This window comes from Canis lupus, chromosome 21, assembly GCF_003254725.2.
Source record: "Canis lupus dingo isolate Sandy chromosome 21, ASM325472v2, whole genome shotgun sequence".
In the NCBI taxonomy this organism is placed as follows: Eukaryota; Metazoa; Chordata; class Mammalia; order Carnivora; family Canidae; genus Canis; species Canis lupus.
The window spans coordinates 23,505,593-23,523,693 of NC_064263.1; the positions used below are offsets into that span (position 1 = coordinate 23,505,593).

At 49.5% G+C, this 18,101-nt stretch overlaps 1 protein-coding gene across 9 annotated transcripts in view; it reads left to right on the forward strand.

Moving 5' to 3' along the window:
• Positions 1 to 10,205, forward strand: part of ARRB1 (arrestin beta 1) — a 77,316-nt gene extending 67,111 nt beyond the window's left edge. For 7 of the 9 annotated variants that reach the window (XM_025458984.3, XM_035704287.2, XM_035704285.2 and 4 more), the window contains 3 exons: positions 1,713 to 1,783; positions 2,637 to 2,688; positions 4,026 to 10,205. In XM_025458984.3, the coding sequence (XP_025314769.1) occupies positions 1,713 to 1,783; positions 2,637 to 2,688; positions 4,026 to 4,137 (235 nt within the window). In that variant the 3' untranslated portion in view covers positions 4,138 to 10,205. Of the gene's footprint in view, positions 1 to 1,712; positions 1,784 to 2,636; positions 2,689 to 2,846; positions 3,312 to 4,025 lie in introns of those variants that run through there. The other 2 variants (XM_049098751.1, XM_049098752.1) reach the window with 1 other exon arrangement.
• Positions 10,206 to 18,101: the final 7,896 nt, after the last annotated feature.

Here is an 18,101-nt window from a genome sequence, read left to right on the forward strand (position 1 = left end):
TTCCTGAACCCAGATTTGTGCCTAGCCTTGTGCTACATGCTGAGGTTCCAGGGAGGACTCAGGCCTACCCCCTGCCCTTCATCACTCATGGCCCGTTGGAAGGTTAATGTCCAGATCTTCCGTCCATATTCCGTATGGCTTTCATGAAGGCTGGCATGCTCACTCTTCCATTCTGTTAGCTCACCTTTCCAAGTGAACCTGAAAAAGCAATCCCCTTAGGAAGCAAAAAGAAAAAAAAGCCAGATCATTTCAGTAGCCTATGGATCTTCCTTGTCCCTATTGAGGGGAAGTAATGATTGATTCTGGCAGGTGCAAATTTCACAGTTCAATCAAACCTTTTATCTACCTCATCTCCAAGAAGTTCTAGTGGTTCTAAGAAGGTAAGCGTTGTTTTCTCCTGTTTTCCAGATGAGCTCAGTAGGAGACTTGAAGATGTCAAAGTACCCCCCACCCCCACCCCAACAGTGCTGGGCCTGAGAATGGACCTTTCTGGTCGCACAGCTTCTGCCCCTGCCTGCTCTGTTCCCTTCTCCCTTCCTCCCTGCCAGCGGGGCCCTGGGCAGCAATGCCAGTAAAATGAGGCTGTGCCGGAAGGTGCTTGCAGTCGGCAGGGCCTCCTAGGTGACAACACCCCAAGCTGAGAGGAGGAGCTTGCATAGCTGCTTCTGGAGGAGTAGAGAGCAGAGGATGGGTAGGAATCACCTCCTCAATTCAGAGCTGTTATCACTCCGTGGCTGAGGATGTGACTTATGGAGTCAGAATCCTATCTCTCACTTCCAAAAAAAAGGGAAAGAAAAGAATCCCATCTTTCAGTTTCCATTAATAGTTATGTGGCCTTGAAAAAAAAGTTCTGTGACCTTATGTAATATATTTCTCCTCCTGTGCCTCAGTTTCCTTATCTGTACATTTGGTATAATGGGATTGTTGTGGAGATTAAATGAGCTACTCTGTAATAATCCTTAGCACAGAGTCTGCACCATGTGTCTGCTCCTGTTATTATTTTGCTCCTCAGGGCCAAGGGGAGGGAAGTCCCGGTCAGAAGCACCTGGTGGCGTCAGCACCTCTCCTATTCCCCATCACCCGACCCTCCATCCCTACAGGGCTTCAAGGAAGGCTTAATGCACAGTGTAGAGAGCCCTGGGGCCCAGGCCCATATAACTTGAACTTAATTAAACTAACCTCAGCAGTGCATCATCCAGGTGGCAGGGGGCTAAGGCCCCTGGAGCACTTTAGAAGAGCCTCAAGGAGATGTTAGAAGGTGGGACTGAGGAGGGGGGAGGAGGGAGGGACGTGTTCCAGACAGGAGGTTGGGAAGGGCAGTGTTAGGGAGGGCTGGACTGGCTGTGACAATTTGAGGCTTGCAGAGTCCCAGGGCACCTCTGGAGCCACTGAGGGACCAAAGGACACACTGCCCTAGGCAATCCTTTTCCCACCCCTAGGCCTCCTCTCCACTCATGAGAATCCAGGGATCCTAATCAGGAAAAGGGAGATTTCCATTTCTTTTTGGAGCCAGCAGGAAAGGTCTTCTAATTCACGCCTAGAGAGAGTAAGGTTCCGACAGTGGCAGAACTGGAGCCTCAGTCCAGATTTCCTGCCTCCACTGAGAGCTCGCTCCTCTGACCATAAAACCCCAGTCCTCAAACTGATGGGGCATTGCGTTTTCTAGCCTGAGACTGAGCTAGAGGCTTAACGGGTCTGGGTCTTTGTTTCAGTGACGTGGCTGTGGAACTGCCCTTCACCCTAATGCACCCCAAGCCCAAAGAGGAACCTCCACATCGTGAAGGTAGGCAGGATCTGTGGGTCACTGAAGTGGGAGTTTCCGAATTGCCCACCCCATTCTCCACCAGCTGCTGTCTCTCCCCATCACCCCATCTCACTCTGGGTTAGCCATCAGCCCAGGGTCACCCTTTTTCCTCAGCTCCCCAGGATCTTTTGTGAAGCCCACACTCTTCTGTTTGCATCTGACTCCCCCCAAAGATAGAGAGGTCTGACTCCTTCCTCCTTGGGGATGGAAGTTGGGAGTGGAGGGGGCTCACTGGCCATACTTGGAGCTCTTGTCTTGCATCCAGGCATAGGGAAAGGAGCTGCACAGATAAGATGGCCCCTGGACACACCTTAATGATTCTTTCAAGTGATACCAGATTGGCCACATTTCCTTATGTCTAAGACTGTTTGAGTTGAAAGAGACAACTCTATAGTATGTACTACAAAGAAGGAAAAGTGTTCTCACAATTAAACAATGGAATGCCATTGATTCTAAAACATACCCAAAGTTCGGAGAGGTGAAATGTGAAGAAAAAAACAAAACAAAACAGTTGTCTTAACACTAAATGAAAGTCATGTATTTAAGAAAAGAATCTAAGTCATGCAGGAGACATGCCAAAGGAGCAGGGTCCAGAGGTTTTTCTGTTCTTCTGGAGCTGCTAGGGCCCCCCACCCCCACCCCGGGGCGGGGGCGGGGGTTCCTTGGACCTTCCCTGGACGGGATGGTTTGAGGGTGTTTTCGAGACCAGGGACCAACCCTTCTTCCCCACTTAGGGCCCCCCATCTTAGCCTGGTTACCCTAGGGTGGGGGCCAGTGCCCACCTGCCCCCATGCCCCACTAACACGTGGCCGTCTGCCCACCCTGTGTTTAGTTCCAGAGAACGAGGCTCCAGTAGATACCAATCTCATAGAACTTGACACAAAGTAAGCCAAACCCTGCCTGCAGAGGTCTGGGGCTTGGGGGTGGGGTGCCTGGGGCGGTGGGCGGGGCGACGGGGTCATTTGCATATATACTTATTAACCCCTGAGGAACAGCTGGTCTAACCCGGTCTGCTGAGAGCTGCCTCTGCTCGCCTCTTCAGCAACCTGCTTGCCTGCATGTGATTTGAAGGACCCTCCGTGCCTGTTCCTCTTCCTCCTGCCTTGGCGGGGTCTGTCTTCCTCCCTCGTCCTTGCACGTCCGTCCGTCAGTCCGTTCGTCCATCCACAGCGCCTGCTCGGCTCTCACAGGGCTGGTTTGGTTCGGGCCCTGGGCTGGGCTCTCCTGCGCTGCCCGCGCCCAGCCAGTGGAATCAGGCTGTGGGGGTGGGGATGGTTCTGGGGGCTCTTGCTGCTTCTGACTCCTGAGGACTGATCCGGATTTCCCTGCCGTCAAAGGCCATTGCCTCACCGGACAGTTGCCAGAGGCTGGAGGACCTAGGCCGACATCATGAACCACCTCCAGAACCAAGCAGCTTTCTCTCTGCAGCTCCAAATCCACCCTTTCCTTGTCCCCCAGGAGAAATTTGGGATATGGGGATCTCAAGTCATGCCGTGAGGACCCCTCATGTGGCTGGCTGAATTCTGTGGGGCTGGGGCTTGGGTGGGCCTAAGCATACATGTTATGTGATAGAACAGAACTCACTGTTCTTAGAAGCAGTCCTGAGTCCTGAAACCCCATTCAGGCACCCCCTTTCCTCACCCACCCTTCCTCTGCCTCACTATTTAGATTTGCTACCCCCAGGCCCCCTCCTATCCAACATCCTTCAGGATAGAGTATGAGCTGACCGCTCCCTGGAGAAAGGACATTTCATGGTTTTCTCTCCCACTAAGATGAGCCCAAGCCTTCCTGTGCTCCCTGAGGGTAGTTCTTTGGGTGGGTGGTAGGGTTTCTTGGGCCTCTTCTACAGGATTCAGAATAGGCTATGAAACTATTGGTGGCCTGGCCTCTTACAGCAGGCACAAATTCTTCCTCTGTTCCCAGCCTGGCCACACTGGCCTCCAGCCCCATTTGATATCTCCTCCACCCCCAAATCCTTAAGAACTGGGTCACTTGCCAGCCCTTAGGCATGAAAGTCAAACTCATGCATCCCTCTGGTATTTCCACAACTAGCTGGAGTCCAGACGCAACCGGTCCGTTGGTCACTGATGTGCCAGCCTGGCAGGCCTTTCTGCCCAAGGTCAACCCCAGGGGCCAGCCTCTAAGTCCTATCTGACCTTCTGGAGAGGCCTACTCTCCCTGCCTTGCAAACACACCCCATTTTCCTTGTCTTTCCCACCAGCGATGACGACATTGTGTTTGAGGACTTTGCCCGCCAGAGGCTGAAAGGCGTGAAGGACGACAAGGAGGAAGAGGAGGATGGTACTGGCTCACCACAGCTCAACGACAGATAGACTGGGGCCTGCCCTCCCTCTGGGCAGCTCCACGGCCGCTCTCATGCACTAGGATGCTTACTCGTCTTCTTCCTGTCCTCGTTCCCTCTCCCCTTGTTCTTCTAGTTTCTACCAGGGGGCCCAATGGTCTCCCGGGTTACGGTGGTGAACCTCCGGCCTCAGGATTGGCCCATCACCGTGCTGTCAGGGCCACATGGGCCACCTTCAACCCTCTCACCCCTCTCATGGGTCACCCCTCCAGGCCTCCCCCCTTTTCCTGCTGACTCCAGAAAGGCCATCCTGGCTTTGGCCTTGGGATTTGACTTGGGATGGGGAGCAGAATGGGGAGGGTGGGGCAGAGATCTCAAGACATGTGAGGAGATGGCCACGGTCCCAGGTGGCTGGCGCATCTCTGGCAGCTAAAAGATGACCGTGCCAAGGGCTACCCTCTTCTGGCTAGGAGGGGCACACCTGTGGATAGGGTCTCAATACCTTTTTGGCATTTGGATCTACCAAACGCCTCTCCCCTTCCACCCCTCTGTCCCCATCCTGTGTCCCTCTGTGTCTGCCAGTGACATTGGTGAAGGTTCACGGACCTCAGGAGTAGAGAAAAGCTACTGGACTGCCATTCTTACCAGCAGTTACCCAGTCTAAGGCAAGCTGTGTGAACTAGCCCGTCTAATTCAGTACTATCAGGATGGAACGTCCTAGCTACCTTGTAGCTTCTGTGTGTGTCCTATCTGTACACATGCATAGAGAGACAAGGGAGGGGTCTTCACAAAGCACTACCTGGTGGCATAGTGAGTCCACACTCCTGAGGAGGTTTCCGGAAAGGTGGCTCTGAAAGCTGGGGTTAGGGGCAAGAAGGTGAGGATCTGCTCTTCTCTCCTTTGCAGATGTAAGAGCAAACAGTGATCCCATGGGAAGTAAGGCTGGAGGTCCAGATGGGGCTGGGGACACCCATATCCTACTACCTCCCCTTGCAGTTTTCCACAGCTGGGCTGGGCTGGCCCTGCAGGCTGGGAGAGAGTGCTCGAGGCCACCATGCCCACAGTCAGGGCCTCCTCCCCCAGGAGGCAGCATGGTCCATTGATATCCCTCACCTAAAAGGAAGGGGGCTGCTGGGTATCCAGGAACCCTTCATTTCCTTGGGGAGTTGATTCCCCCACACACCGTCCATCCCCCCGCCACCCACCACCAGTAGCTCCCAGTGCCATGGATACCCAGTACCCATTAACTGGTGTTGCTTGATTGGGACCTGGGGCATTTTTAGGCAATAAGGCAGGCAGATGATGAGGTAGAAATTGATAAAAGGTATTTGTTCTTGTTTGGCCTTTGACACCCACTTACTGTGTGACCTTGGACAAGTTCCTTTCTCCTTCTGGGCCTCAGTTCTTCACCTAGAAGACCAAAGGGTTTGACCAGATGATCACAAAGGGACCTCCCAGCTCTGGCCTCCAAGAATATGTAAACCTCAAAGTTTCTGGTATGACTGGTAGAGCCAGATACAGACCATTGACAATGGTCTGTCTGCTTCCAGGGGTGATTTATTGGGCCCCAGAGGTAGCAGGGCCATGGGGAGCTCCTAGCCCACCCCTTCCCAGGCCCTTCTTGGGCCCCTGGAAGGTCCTCTGATGTCAAGCTGTGGCCATAGCTAGCATGAGCTATTTGGCCCTAGGGCCTGAATATTCTAGAAGACCAAGCTTGCATTTGCTTTGACAGGGCCCTTGGGTACCTCACAGCTCCCTGTGGATGCAGACTCCCTGAGGTTTACCTTATACCCAAGTGAATATATTGCTTAGCAGGGTGGGGGTGGGGGTCTTTCCTCCATCTCTGCTCCCATTTATCTCTGTCCCATACTTGCCTGATAAAGAAGACAACAAAATTTTATTATGCAAGTTGGGACTCAGCCCTCTTCAGTCCAGCCCCTCCCGGGGTGGGCAGTGTCACCATTATCCATGGTGAGAATACCCAGTTCACAAGCCTGGCACTGCACCCCAGCCCTTCCCCTCCTGAATCTCATGAAAACTCGATTCTAGGGAGCCCTACCCCATGTCAGGCCCAAGGCAGCTTGGGGCAGCCATATATTATCCTGGCCAGCTCTGGGTGCCCCAGGCATCCAGCCCCTACCAGAGCTTGCTTGCAGTTACACCTCATCGGATGGCTGAAGAGTTGACAAAGGGCTGGAACAGCACATGCCGAGCACTGCTCTCCAGTGGCTTCCTCTGGAACCTTTGAGGCTGGGATGAGACCCTTTAGGATTTGAGGTGATCACTCCCTTCCATCCCTTCCTTCATGCCTCACCCATGCACGTGATAGATTTGTCAGCCTGTTTTCTTAAGCTTCTTCACCTCAATATCACACTCACCCTTCTGGGTTTGTCCCAGTGTTTGGCTGAAATTTCTCCACCTGCAGGAAGTATTAGAGCCCCACCTAGACTTTTACCTTTGGGGCCCAGGGCTGCAGAAGGGCAGCCCTTGACCTCAGGAAGCTCATGGTCAGGTGAAAGTTATAGGGGGAAGTCATGGGGGCCACTGCATTCAGGGCTCCTTGGCTGCTGCTAGTCCATATAGTGCCTTGATGTGAGTTAGAAGCAGTGCACCTTCCAGGTGGACCGGCCCATGTTGGAATGCACAGCTTTGTGAATGGTGCACGGGCTGGAGTTTAGCCCCACTTACCCTAGCCAGTGCAACACAAGCTGGAGTGTTTCCTTGGGCCTCTTCCTGGGAGAAGGACCCAGAGCATCTTTCAGAGCTTTTGATTGGTTCCAGACCCCACTCTGCCTGCAGCCCACAACTATGACCAAGTCCTTCTATGCAGGGTCCCTGGATAGAAGGACTGGAGTCAGCCTGTCTAGAGTCAGGTGAGACCTTGGAGTGAGATTGGGGGTGAAGGAGCCCCACTGGGCCCCAGGCACCAGCCCATAGTTTTGGCTCTGTGCTGACCACACTGGTACCTTCCAGTGGGCCATGTAGGTGGCATATAGAGAGCAGTCTGGGCAGGAAGGAAGAGCATGGTCCAGGGTGAAAACCTACAGGCAGAGGCCGGCTGGACTTTCTCAGCATTTCACCCATGAGAAGGGTTAGGCCCCATGAAGAGAAGAACTGAATTATTCAGTTGGACTCCATGGGCTGTCTCAGCCTCAAAGCACAGAGGGTGAGAGTGGGCACACTGGGGGCTGGTTTTAGCTCGGCTCATTGCTGAAAAGCTGGTTCCCACGTGGTGCCGTGAAAAGCATGCTGGCCTGGAAGTCCACACTGCCTCCGGTCTAGTTGTCACCAACCAGCTGAGTAGCCTTGAGCAAGTCACTCAACCTCTTGGGCTCAATTTCCCTAACTATAAAATGGGACAGTAATCCCTTCTCCACCTGACTCAAGGCGCTTGAAGCCCAGATGAGATGAAAGTCAGCTCTGTAAGCTGCAGATGGCTGCACAGACTGTGGTCCTACCACTGCAGGGCAGTAGCCCAGGGTCACACAGGAAGATCACTGCGGGCTGAGTCCTCCTCCCACCAGTCTTCATCTCTTGCCCCCTTCTCTCTTAGGCAGATGTCAACCAGAAGGAGATGCAGTCAGTTTGGGTTTGGTGACACAGCTGAGAGAAAAATGCAGACACTATTCAGGAATGCCTTACCCACAGAGAGTGGTCCCAGCAATCATGACAGAGAGACAAGCCATGGAGATTGCCAGGGATTGGGCTGGTGGGCATCCTGGACCCTCCCAGTCCTGGTGCCACTCCCATCTCCCAGTTTTTTGATCCCACAGAGGCCAGGAAGCCTTGGCTCTGATCCCAGATTAGGGAGAGCCACTAGCCTCCAGGCCCAGGGAGGGCCAAACCACTATTCCATCAAAGAACCCCAAGGGTGAGGTGGAATAGAAATTGCCCTTTATAGTGGAAGGCCTCCTCCATCACAGCTACCAATACACCTTGATGACACTTGGGAGGCATTTGGGCCCAGGGAAAACCCAGGCCCCTTACCCTGCTGACCCGTTCCCCAGTGGTTCCAGTGTCCCACAAAGACAGCTTCTCCTACCAGTGACTGGGGACGGGACATTCTTCACCCATCCCAGAGGAAGGCATTGGCCCCAATCTTGAACTATTATAGGGTCTTACAGGCATAGGCCTATATCTCTTCTGTTTTTCTTTTTAAAGTCGACAAGGACCAAAACACACTCTATCTTGACCTACATGCATAAGCCTGCATCGAGCAGTTTGATGGCATCTTGCCATCTTTGTCCAGGCAGGTCTACTGCTTCTGTCCTCCCTCCAGGACTGAGATGGCCTACCTGTGGGGCAGGATCCCCACCTCTTCCACTCCCCTGCAGAGTTCCTGCACTGTGGCTTCAAAGAGAGGCCCATCGAAGGAGGGGCACCTCTGTCCCCCAGCAATCTCCTCCAACTCTTCACTCTGAAAGGGGAGTCAAAGCACAGGTCCTCAGGACCCATGACCTACAGACACTCTGATATAGTGGTTTTCAAACCAGGTGCTGTGGAACTCCTGGGTTTCACAGAGCTTCACCAGGGGCTGCTAAAGTGGGAAGATGGGGGTGGAGGCAAAGGCGAGGTCTCCAGCTCTCCCCCAACCCCACTTCCACCAGGACAACTCTGCTTTCATCTGTCTTGCCTATTGAGGTTACACCTTCAAACTTTGGAAGAAAAGCTTCATCAAACCACCATTCTGAGGTTTGATCTTCAACCAGCAAGCACAGGTTCTCTTCTTGCTTTTCATGTTGGAATGGCTCTAGCATTCCAATACAAAGTGTCTTTGTATTGGAACTTGGGTTGCAACCCAGGCCCAAGCACTTGCTTACACACACACACACACACACACACACACACACACAAACACGATGGTTTTGCGACATACCCACCCTGAAGCTCTGGCCTGGGTTTTGATTTGGGCAAGGGCCTGGTGCTCAGTGAGGATGGGTCTTGCCTTGATATCAGCCCATGCAGTGTAGGGGACTGTGGAACAAGGAAATAGGCCCAGCCCCTACCCCACAGCTTGTGTCTGCACCCCACTCCCCTGGCCCAGGCCTAAGGGACACATGGGAGAAGGAGAAACTAGACTCAGGTTCTTCTTTACGTGTAGCCAGATGGATGGACGTCTGGGTTTTTCCAAAAGAAATGTTGAGGGAGGACTTTATGCCAGAGGTCCCTCCATAAGGACATAGTCCCTCTAGAGACTTTTAAGTGGAAAGTTTCCTTTGAGCAATTCTAATAGGATTCTATTCCCACATCAGTGGACAAGCAAGTTTGGGGGCAACAGAAAGGTGCCTGAAGAGATGCTACGGTCTCCCACTCACAGTCTCCCGCATTCTCTGCCAACTTGCCCCTCTGCACGAGTTCCCCACAAGAGCTGACCAAGGGGTGGCACATTGGGGAGACCTGGACTAGCCTTTGACAGGGGATCCTGCTTGGCCTCCTCCCACTGAGGGCATTCTAGGTGGAAATACGAGGCTCAGGGCACAGCAGACTATGTGGCATGGGAGAAAGAGTCCTAAGTGCAGTCTGAGTATGCCCCTGGGAACCTCCACTGAACTCAATTTCCCCATGTGTAAGATGGGGCTTGTGCCAGGCCCTGCTCACCTCACAGGTTACTGCAAGGGGAGGTCATGGGAAGTATGATAGGTGGTATCATACATGAATGATGAATGAAGTGGGAGTCACACAAACTTGGGGTGTAGACATGGCCTGCACGGTAGATCAGCAAGTACTTGGGAGAATGAGTACGGGAGGTGCCATCTTCCTGGGGCATCTCTGCTCAGAGTTAAGGTCTAGCCACACAGATGCTATGGGAGACCGGTCTCTTGCTACCCAATGGGAGCCAGCATTCAGCTTGGCACAGTGACTATGGATCCTGGACGCAGGGAGTGACAGGTGTCTGGGACAGGTCTCCAGGTCCGTAGCCCTTCTGTTAAGTGATTATTTTGTGACACCCTCTTTCCTGGGCCACCTGCCAGGTTTATCTGTTGTACCTGTGGCATTCCTTATTATGTCAGATAAGTTATTACAGTTTATTCAACTCTAACAGGACAAATGAACAAGAGAACCATAAATAGGAGACCATTAAAGGTCTTTTGTGACAGATGCTGGATGTGCAATCATTTCTGTCTCATTAGCTCACGGCAAGACATAGATCAGCAAATCCTCTCCCTACTGCCTTGGAATGTTGGGCAGGACCTGTGGATGGGTCAGGTGTTTTCTTCCTTCTCCCTGGCCCCAACTCCGACCTGGTTCCTGCACCCCCTTCTGGAAACTGCCAAAGAGCTTTCTCTTCCTCCCTCTGCCATTTACCAGTCTTCTGGCCTTGGAGAAGTCGCCAGACCTCTCAGGCATCACTGGATCCCATGACCCCTGGTTTGCTCCTCAGGTAAAGCCATCCTATCTTCTCTTTGGCACCACCAACCACTTCAGCCAGAATCCTGCCCCAGTCCCAGCCCCTGGTCTTATTCAGTTCTCATCTCCTGCTCTGCTGGGTCTCCCTGAAGTCACTTCACTTTTCCATAATTTACGCACTGCCTGTTCCAAAAAAACACATGGAAGGAGTGGGGATATATGTGAGGAAGATTCAAAGTTCTAAATGATAATATTCTGTATTAACAAAAGGGACATTCCAATGAATGTAAGATGACTTTTCTAGAAAATTGATTATGTATGAAAAATAATTTTTTTACATTCCTTTAAAATAATGTGTAACTTAGATCAAAGCATTGCCCTCCTGGTTGACCAGAAGGTGGTCTCTTTCCTCTGATGCTCCCTTTAGGCCACAGAAGGTAGTGGGAAGACACTGACATCTGAATTAGGAGACATCAGCTAGGGCTTTCATTCTGCCTTCCTGCGTGGTCTGTGTCAGTCTGGGTTCAGAGAAATGGCCTATGCTCATATTTCAATATCAGGGATTTTATTGATGAAGCTGGTTATAATGTTGCAAGAGTTAAAAGGGGAAGTGGGATGTGAGGCAACCCAGAGATTAGGTGCAACCAGAAACCACTACCACCTGTAGGGTGGAAGGACAGGGAGAGGAGTTACCAAGCTGAGGAACTAGCAACACAGAGGAAGAGGGTATCTGAGGAATTCAGACCACAGGAGAAACACATCTGTTGCTGGCGATGCTACCCAAAGCAGAGAGTGGTAGAAACACTGGTTTCTCCTCTCTTCCTGCCCTCCCCTTTGCCCCCTGACTTCATGCCTATGCCTACCCTTAGCAGAATCTAATTAAAAGCCATTTTTCAAGGAATCTTGGGAAATGTGGTTTGCAAGGGTTGGTGCCCTGCAATACAGAGCAGAAGGTCAAAAGATTAGATCTGAGACCAAACAGACAAATCACCAGCTCTTCCTCAATCTTTTCATCCAAAAAATAAAAATAATCACATTGGCCTGGATACCACAATTGAGGAGTGCCCTGATGTCTAAACGGACCATAAATGTGGGGGAAGTATTTGTTTTTGAAGCAAAATCTGATAGAACTGAACAGAGAAATATACAAATCCACAACACTCCTCTCTCAGTGATCAGTAGAGCAAGAAGACAGAAAATTAGTAAGGATATAGAAGACCTGAACATTATCAATTAACTTGACTTAATTGATATTAATAAAATATTTCACCTCAAAACAATAAAATGTGCATTATTTTCAAGTACACATGGAAGATTCACCAAGAAAGACCATTTTCTGGGCCTAAAAAATGCCTTAACAAATTTAAAAGAATTTAAATAATAAAAAATATGTTTTCAGACCATAACAATTCAACTAGAAATTAATAATAGAAAAGTATCTGGAAAATGTATGTACTTGGAAATTTTAAAAAATATTTTATTTATTAATTTATTCATTCATGAGAGACACACAGAAAGAGACACAGACACAGGCAGAGGGAGAAGCAGGCTCCATGCAGGGAGCCCGACATGGGACTCAATCCCGGGTCTCCAGGATCAGGCCCTGGGCTGAAGGCGGCGCTAAACCACTGAGCCACCCAGGCTGCTCCTATGTACTTGGAAATTAAGCAACCTCATACATAAATCAAAAAGAAAACCATGTAGAAAATTATAAAATATTCTGAATTAAATAAAAATGAAAACAAAAATAGGTAAATTTATGGGATGCTGCTAAATTATTTCAATAGATTCAGAAGTAGCATTTGACAAAATTCAATATTTATTCTTGATTAAAAAGAAAAAAAAACCCAAAGCCTTAGTGAACTTTCTTTCTTAATCTAATATTGGGCATCTACAAAAAAAAAAAAAAACTACAGTTAACACATACTAAATGGTGAAATGGTATGGTAGTGGTGAATCATTTTCTTCTAAGATTGGGAACAAGACCAGGATGACTGTTCCCACCCCTCCTATTTAACATCCTACTAAAAGTCCTAGCCAGTATAATGAGGCAAGAAAAAGATATAAAAGTCCTAGTGATTGTAAAGAAAGAAAGAAAATGGTCTCTATTCACAGACAACATGATTATTTACATAGAAAAATCCCAAGAAATCTACCCTGAAAAGGTACTAGAACTAATGAATGAGTCTATATAGGTTGCAAGATACATGATCAATACACAAAAATCAATTGTACTTATGAATAGTAACATCATATTGAAATGAAGACAGACCCAAATAAAAAATAACACCAAATAAAAAGATAACACCATTTACAACAACACAAAAATGCAAATACTTAGGTATAAATATAACAAAATATGTGCATAATCTCTATGCACATCTCTAAAGCACAAAATATCGATGAAAGAAATCAAAGAAGACCTAAAAAAATTGAGACATTTACCATGTTCATGGATTGGAAGATTCAACACTTGTTAAGATAGAATTCTCTCCAATCCAAATCAGGATCCCTGCAAGATTTTTTTTTTTTTTTTGCCGATATAGACAAGCTGATTCTAAAATTTATATGGAGAGGTAAAGAAATGCAGAAAGAGACCTGCATTATGTACTGCCAATTGATGGTGGCCTTAATCATTGTCTTTCCAATAAATAGTGCTGGTGAGGATGTGGAGACTGGAACACTAATACACTGCTGGTGGGAATACAAATTGTACGGACACTTTGGAAAACAGTCTGGCAGTTTCTTATAAATTTAAACATACTTACCTATGACTTAGATGTTCTATTCCCCCAAAGAAATGAAAAGTTATGTTCTCACAAAAACCTGTATGTAAACACTAATAATGGCTTTATTGTAAAAAACTGGTGGGACATCTGGGTGGCTCAGTTAAGCATTAGCCTTCTGCTTAGGTCATGATCCTGGAGTCTTGGGATCGAGCCCCACGTCGGGCTCCTTGCTCAGTGGGGAGTCTGTTTCTCCCTCTCCCTCTGTTCTTCCCCCTGCTTGTGCTCTCTCTCTCTCCGATAAATAAAATCTTTAAAAAAACACCTGCAAACAACCCAAATATTCTTCAACTAGAGTGAATGGATGAACTATTACACTGCCATATGATGGAATTCTACTCTGCAATAAAAATGAACAAACTAGTGATACCTACAACAACATGAATCTTAAATACATTATGCTAAGTAAAAGAAGACAGACTTAAAAGGACAAATATGTATGATTCTATTTATATGACATCTGGAAGAGGCAAAACTATGGGCACAGAAAACTAGTTGCCAGGGGCTGGGATTGAGGGAGAGTTGAGAGTTGGCTATAAAGGTACCACAGGAGGGATTTTGGCAATGATGGAACTATTCTGTATCTTGCTTTTCAAAATCAACTGTAAGCCCAAAGAGTGAATTTTTGCAAATATGTATCTCAATAAAAAAGAAAAAGCAAAAAAGGAAAAAAGAAAGTAAACAATTGGTACGCCAGGGTGGCTCAGCGATTGAGCATCTGCTTTTGGCTCAGGGTGTGATTCTGGAGTCCTGGGGTCGAGTCCCACATCGGGCTTCCTGCATGGAGTGTGCTTCTCCCTCTGCCTATGTCTCTGCTTCTCTCTCTCTCTCTCTGTGTGTCTCTCATAAATGAATAAATAAAATCTTTTAAAAAAAGAAAGTAAACAATTTATATCGCAGACTGCAGACAATACTTACTGGGCACGTGCCATTTGCTAGAGTTTATTCTGGACTCTGAAGACACAAAGATAAATAAGATAATCCCTTTAAGGAGCTCACAGATTCACAGGAGCATAAGGCATGACCACAAAGGTTTGGAATTGTTGTTGAGGGATACTGGAAATGGGACTAACATGTACTCATGGCATGCCATGAGAGCACTGGGTGGGGGGGGGGGGTCATCATGTTTAGCTGGGGTGGGTGAGGTGGGGAATAAGGCAGGCCTCTTAGAGGAGGAATCACTTCCACTGAATTTTGAAGGATGAAATGGAGCTAGGCAGGTGAGGAGAGGCTATGGACATTGGCCAGAACTGACCTCCCATCTGGTATTTGAATATTCAGTCTCAGCACCTTTGCACCTGCTGCTTCTTCTGCTTGGACTGATAGATCTTTCAGAGCTTCCCATCCTTCCAGGGTAAGCCTCTTCTCAGAGGGGTCTGCCTGACTACCCTGGTCAAACACATCCTTCCCCATCGCTCTTCACTCTGTTTATTTCCCTCCTAAGAAGGATCTTGCTTGTTTATGGTATAAGCACATGGGCTCTGGGTTCTAAGCCCAATTTGGTCCCTTAGTGTGACCTTGAGCAAATCACTCACATTTATGTGCCTTAGTTTCTTTCTTTCTTTCTTTTTTTAAGATTTTATTTTGTTTATTCATGAGAGACACAGAGAGATAGAGAGGCAGAGACACAGGCAGAGGGAGAAGCAGGCTCCACGCAGGGGGCTCGATGTGGGACTCGATCCTGGGTCTCCAGGATCAGGCTTTGGGTTGAAAGCGGTGCTAAACCGCGGAGCCACCTGGGCTGCCTTGTGCCTTGGTTTCTTTTTTTTCTTTAAGATTTTATTTATTTATTCATGAGAGACACACAGAGAGAGGCAGAGACACAGGCAGAGGGAGAAGCAGGTCCATGCAGGGAGCCTGATGAGGGACTCGATCCCAGGACCCCAGGATCACGCCCTGAGCGGAAGGCAGATGCTCAACCACTGAACCACCCCGGCGTCCCATATGTGCCTTGGTAGGAATAATAGTAACTACTTCGTAGAGTTGTCATCAGGTTAAAATGGGTTATTATATATAAAGCGCCTAGAACAACTCCCAACTTCTTCCTAGCACAGTGCTCAGCACTAGTAGGCATCTTTATAAAGTACTTGTTGAACAGATTGTGACTAAATGAATGAAGGAACTTTCCCATGCTCACCAGCAGATAGCACAAGAATGCAAAAAAATTAAAACTGGTTCTGCTCTGATACAAATTGGCCATCAGATGTCGCTGGAGCTCCCTGGGTAAAGACACAAGATGGGTGGGCAGGCTGGCTGAGCCGGTAGCCAAGGATACCCAGATAGGATGCTGGACAAGTGTTCCAAATGGAGGGCCAGAAAGTCATGATTGTACTAAAAGGCCAAAGTGGAGAAGCTAAGGCTACCTTATGTTTTACACGATTAAATATTCTACAGCTGCATTTTCTGTTTTCTCACGTGCATTGAATAGCAACAAGGAGCAGGCATCTTATATAACCACAACCACAATCAGTGGGGTGAGAGGTTATGAAAGTCAAAGGGAGTGGGCATCTGAGAGCAGCGGAGGGAGGTCATGAGCCCTGTGTGATGTTTCTTCCCTGGTGCTGTGCATTTCTGTGGAGCAGGGAGAGTGCTCATAAATCTTCCTTGCTCTAGGACTGGGAACCCAAAAGGGAACTGGGCCCAGCCCCTCAGGGGAACTTTTGATCTGGTGTGGACAATGGGCCAGAAAACCAATCCATACGAATAAAGGTCTGGGGGAGTGCAGTGATGGGAAGAAGAGGTGAGGTTAGGACGGCAGAGGGGACTCAAGCCGTCCTGATGCTCTCTGCATTGGGAAGGCGTCTCAGGCAGAGAGTACTACGTGAACAGAGAGGTACAGGGACTGGAATTGCTGGGCTCAGGTATTAAAATCTAAGTAGTTCAGCATACCTGGGGAATAGTGTTCAAGAAGGTGTCTAGCATGGCTGGAGGACGAGGTCAAGGGTGGGGAGTGTATTATTATTCGTGTTGTTAGACTAGTCTAGCAGTCTAGCACTTTTTCTTTTCCCCTCCAGGTCTTGTCAAAAGTCGCTGGAGTCCAGGGCCCACCAGCCTGGTACAGTCCTAAATTATTCTTGTCCCAATATAATTATTAATAGTGGCCTTTTTCACTCTCCAAAGTTTCCTGGTTTGGTTGGCCCCTTATTTAGGGACCCCCATGTGCTTCCATCATTAGAGACCTTCTCTTCACGGAGGACAGCTCCAAGATCTAGTCCATCTTGTCATCTTGTCAGGTACGCTCAGCAGAAAGTAGAGGCTCAGGAAGGATGAGTTTTATATCTTGAACCACAGAGCTTGGGGTTCCAGAGCAAACCCCTCTCCCCTCTCAGGGAGGGCAGAGATACCCCTTACCATGGGGGAGGATCCCCAGCAGGATTTCTGCCTGCAGGAGGTTGAGGCAGGTTTCTGAGGCCTGCTGGAAGCTGCTGATGGAAGCTGACAAGTCCTCCCCACCCCTTTGGTGTTGGCTTCCACTTCCCACCGCCCCCCATCTCCAGGCCACCACAGGTGTGGGTATGGCTGCAGGAAGAAATGACCAGAGGGGTGGAGATACAGGGTGAAGAGACAGGACAGTCCTGTCAGACCCAGAGCAGGACAGGGATGGCTCTGGGGACATCCTGGGTTCTGGATCTGCTCTGATTCTGGATGGGCTCCTGCACTCCCTGGGCCTCAGTTTCCCCATCAGTACTATGAAGGGTTAGTTTGGGTGGTCTGTAAGGGACCAGCCAGCCCCAGGCAAATTGGCTTGAGGCAGCACTGAGGGAGGAGGGGTGGTGAGGGAGGAGTGGGGGGGGCAGGGGAATGGGAGAGGGGACTCCAAAGGCTGCCAAGCGCATTACCACAGAAACATTAACTGCCCCATCACTTCTCCCAGTCTGGCAAAGGCCACATCCATAAATTAGGGCCGTGAGTCTGCCAGGCAGAGACTTAATGAAGAACGAGATGAACTTTATTGAGAGCAGGAAGTCCCTCTGGAGGTCACAAGTCCAGCCCCAGCCTGGACAAAAGGAATCTTGAATCAGAGAGGGGCAAAGGGTGTCCATGGACACCCTGGACTGGGCGAGGAAGGCAGGAGCCGGCTCTGCCACCTTCACTGCTCAATCGCCCCATCACCCAGCACACAGTAGGGTCTCAACACCTATTTCTGACTGAAGACCAAATGGTGTGGCCAGTCATGCTCAACTTGGACTGAGACCCAGTCCTCTTGGACTCTAGCTGGGCCCTCACCAGTTCCCACACCAGACCCGTGGGGCGTGGGTAGGAAAGGGGGCTGCAGAAGTAAAAGTTTTCCCAAGGAGATGGTGCTCATGGCTTCCCTTTGTTTCTGAGAGGCAATTTCAGCTTTTACAGGGCCAGAAAGCCTGGGAAGTCTGACATGTTTCTCCAAGTGTGTAGTTTCGTGTCTATCACATTTCTGACAGTCGCAGGCCTTTTCTCTCTCCCTCTTCTGCTCTTTAAGGGGACATCCCAGATGGAGTTCTTCCCCCCTGGCACTTGGCCCTGACCCTCCCCCCCCACTGTCCACCTCAGACTTCCAGCAGCATTAGCAGCATTATGATTATAGAGGGAGGCTGGTCATTCAGTGAGGCTTGGGCACTGCTCAGAGTGTCCGGAGTGGTGGGTGGCATCAGGGCATCAGGGTATCAGGGCAGGCCAGCCAGACCTCTCCATGTCATCCTTTTCTGCAAGGTCTCTTCTGGGATCCTAAAGGGCCCACTGCTCTTGTCCCCCTGCCCATCTGGGCTCCCATGGGCATGACGTAGGTCTGGTTCCTCTGTCTCCAGTGCCCAGCCCAGTGTGAGGTCTGGCACAAAAAGGCTGGACAGAAGGAAGCAACAAATAAGAGGCACTGCGCTGCTCT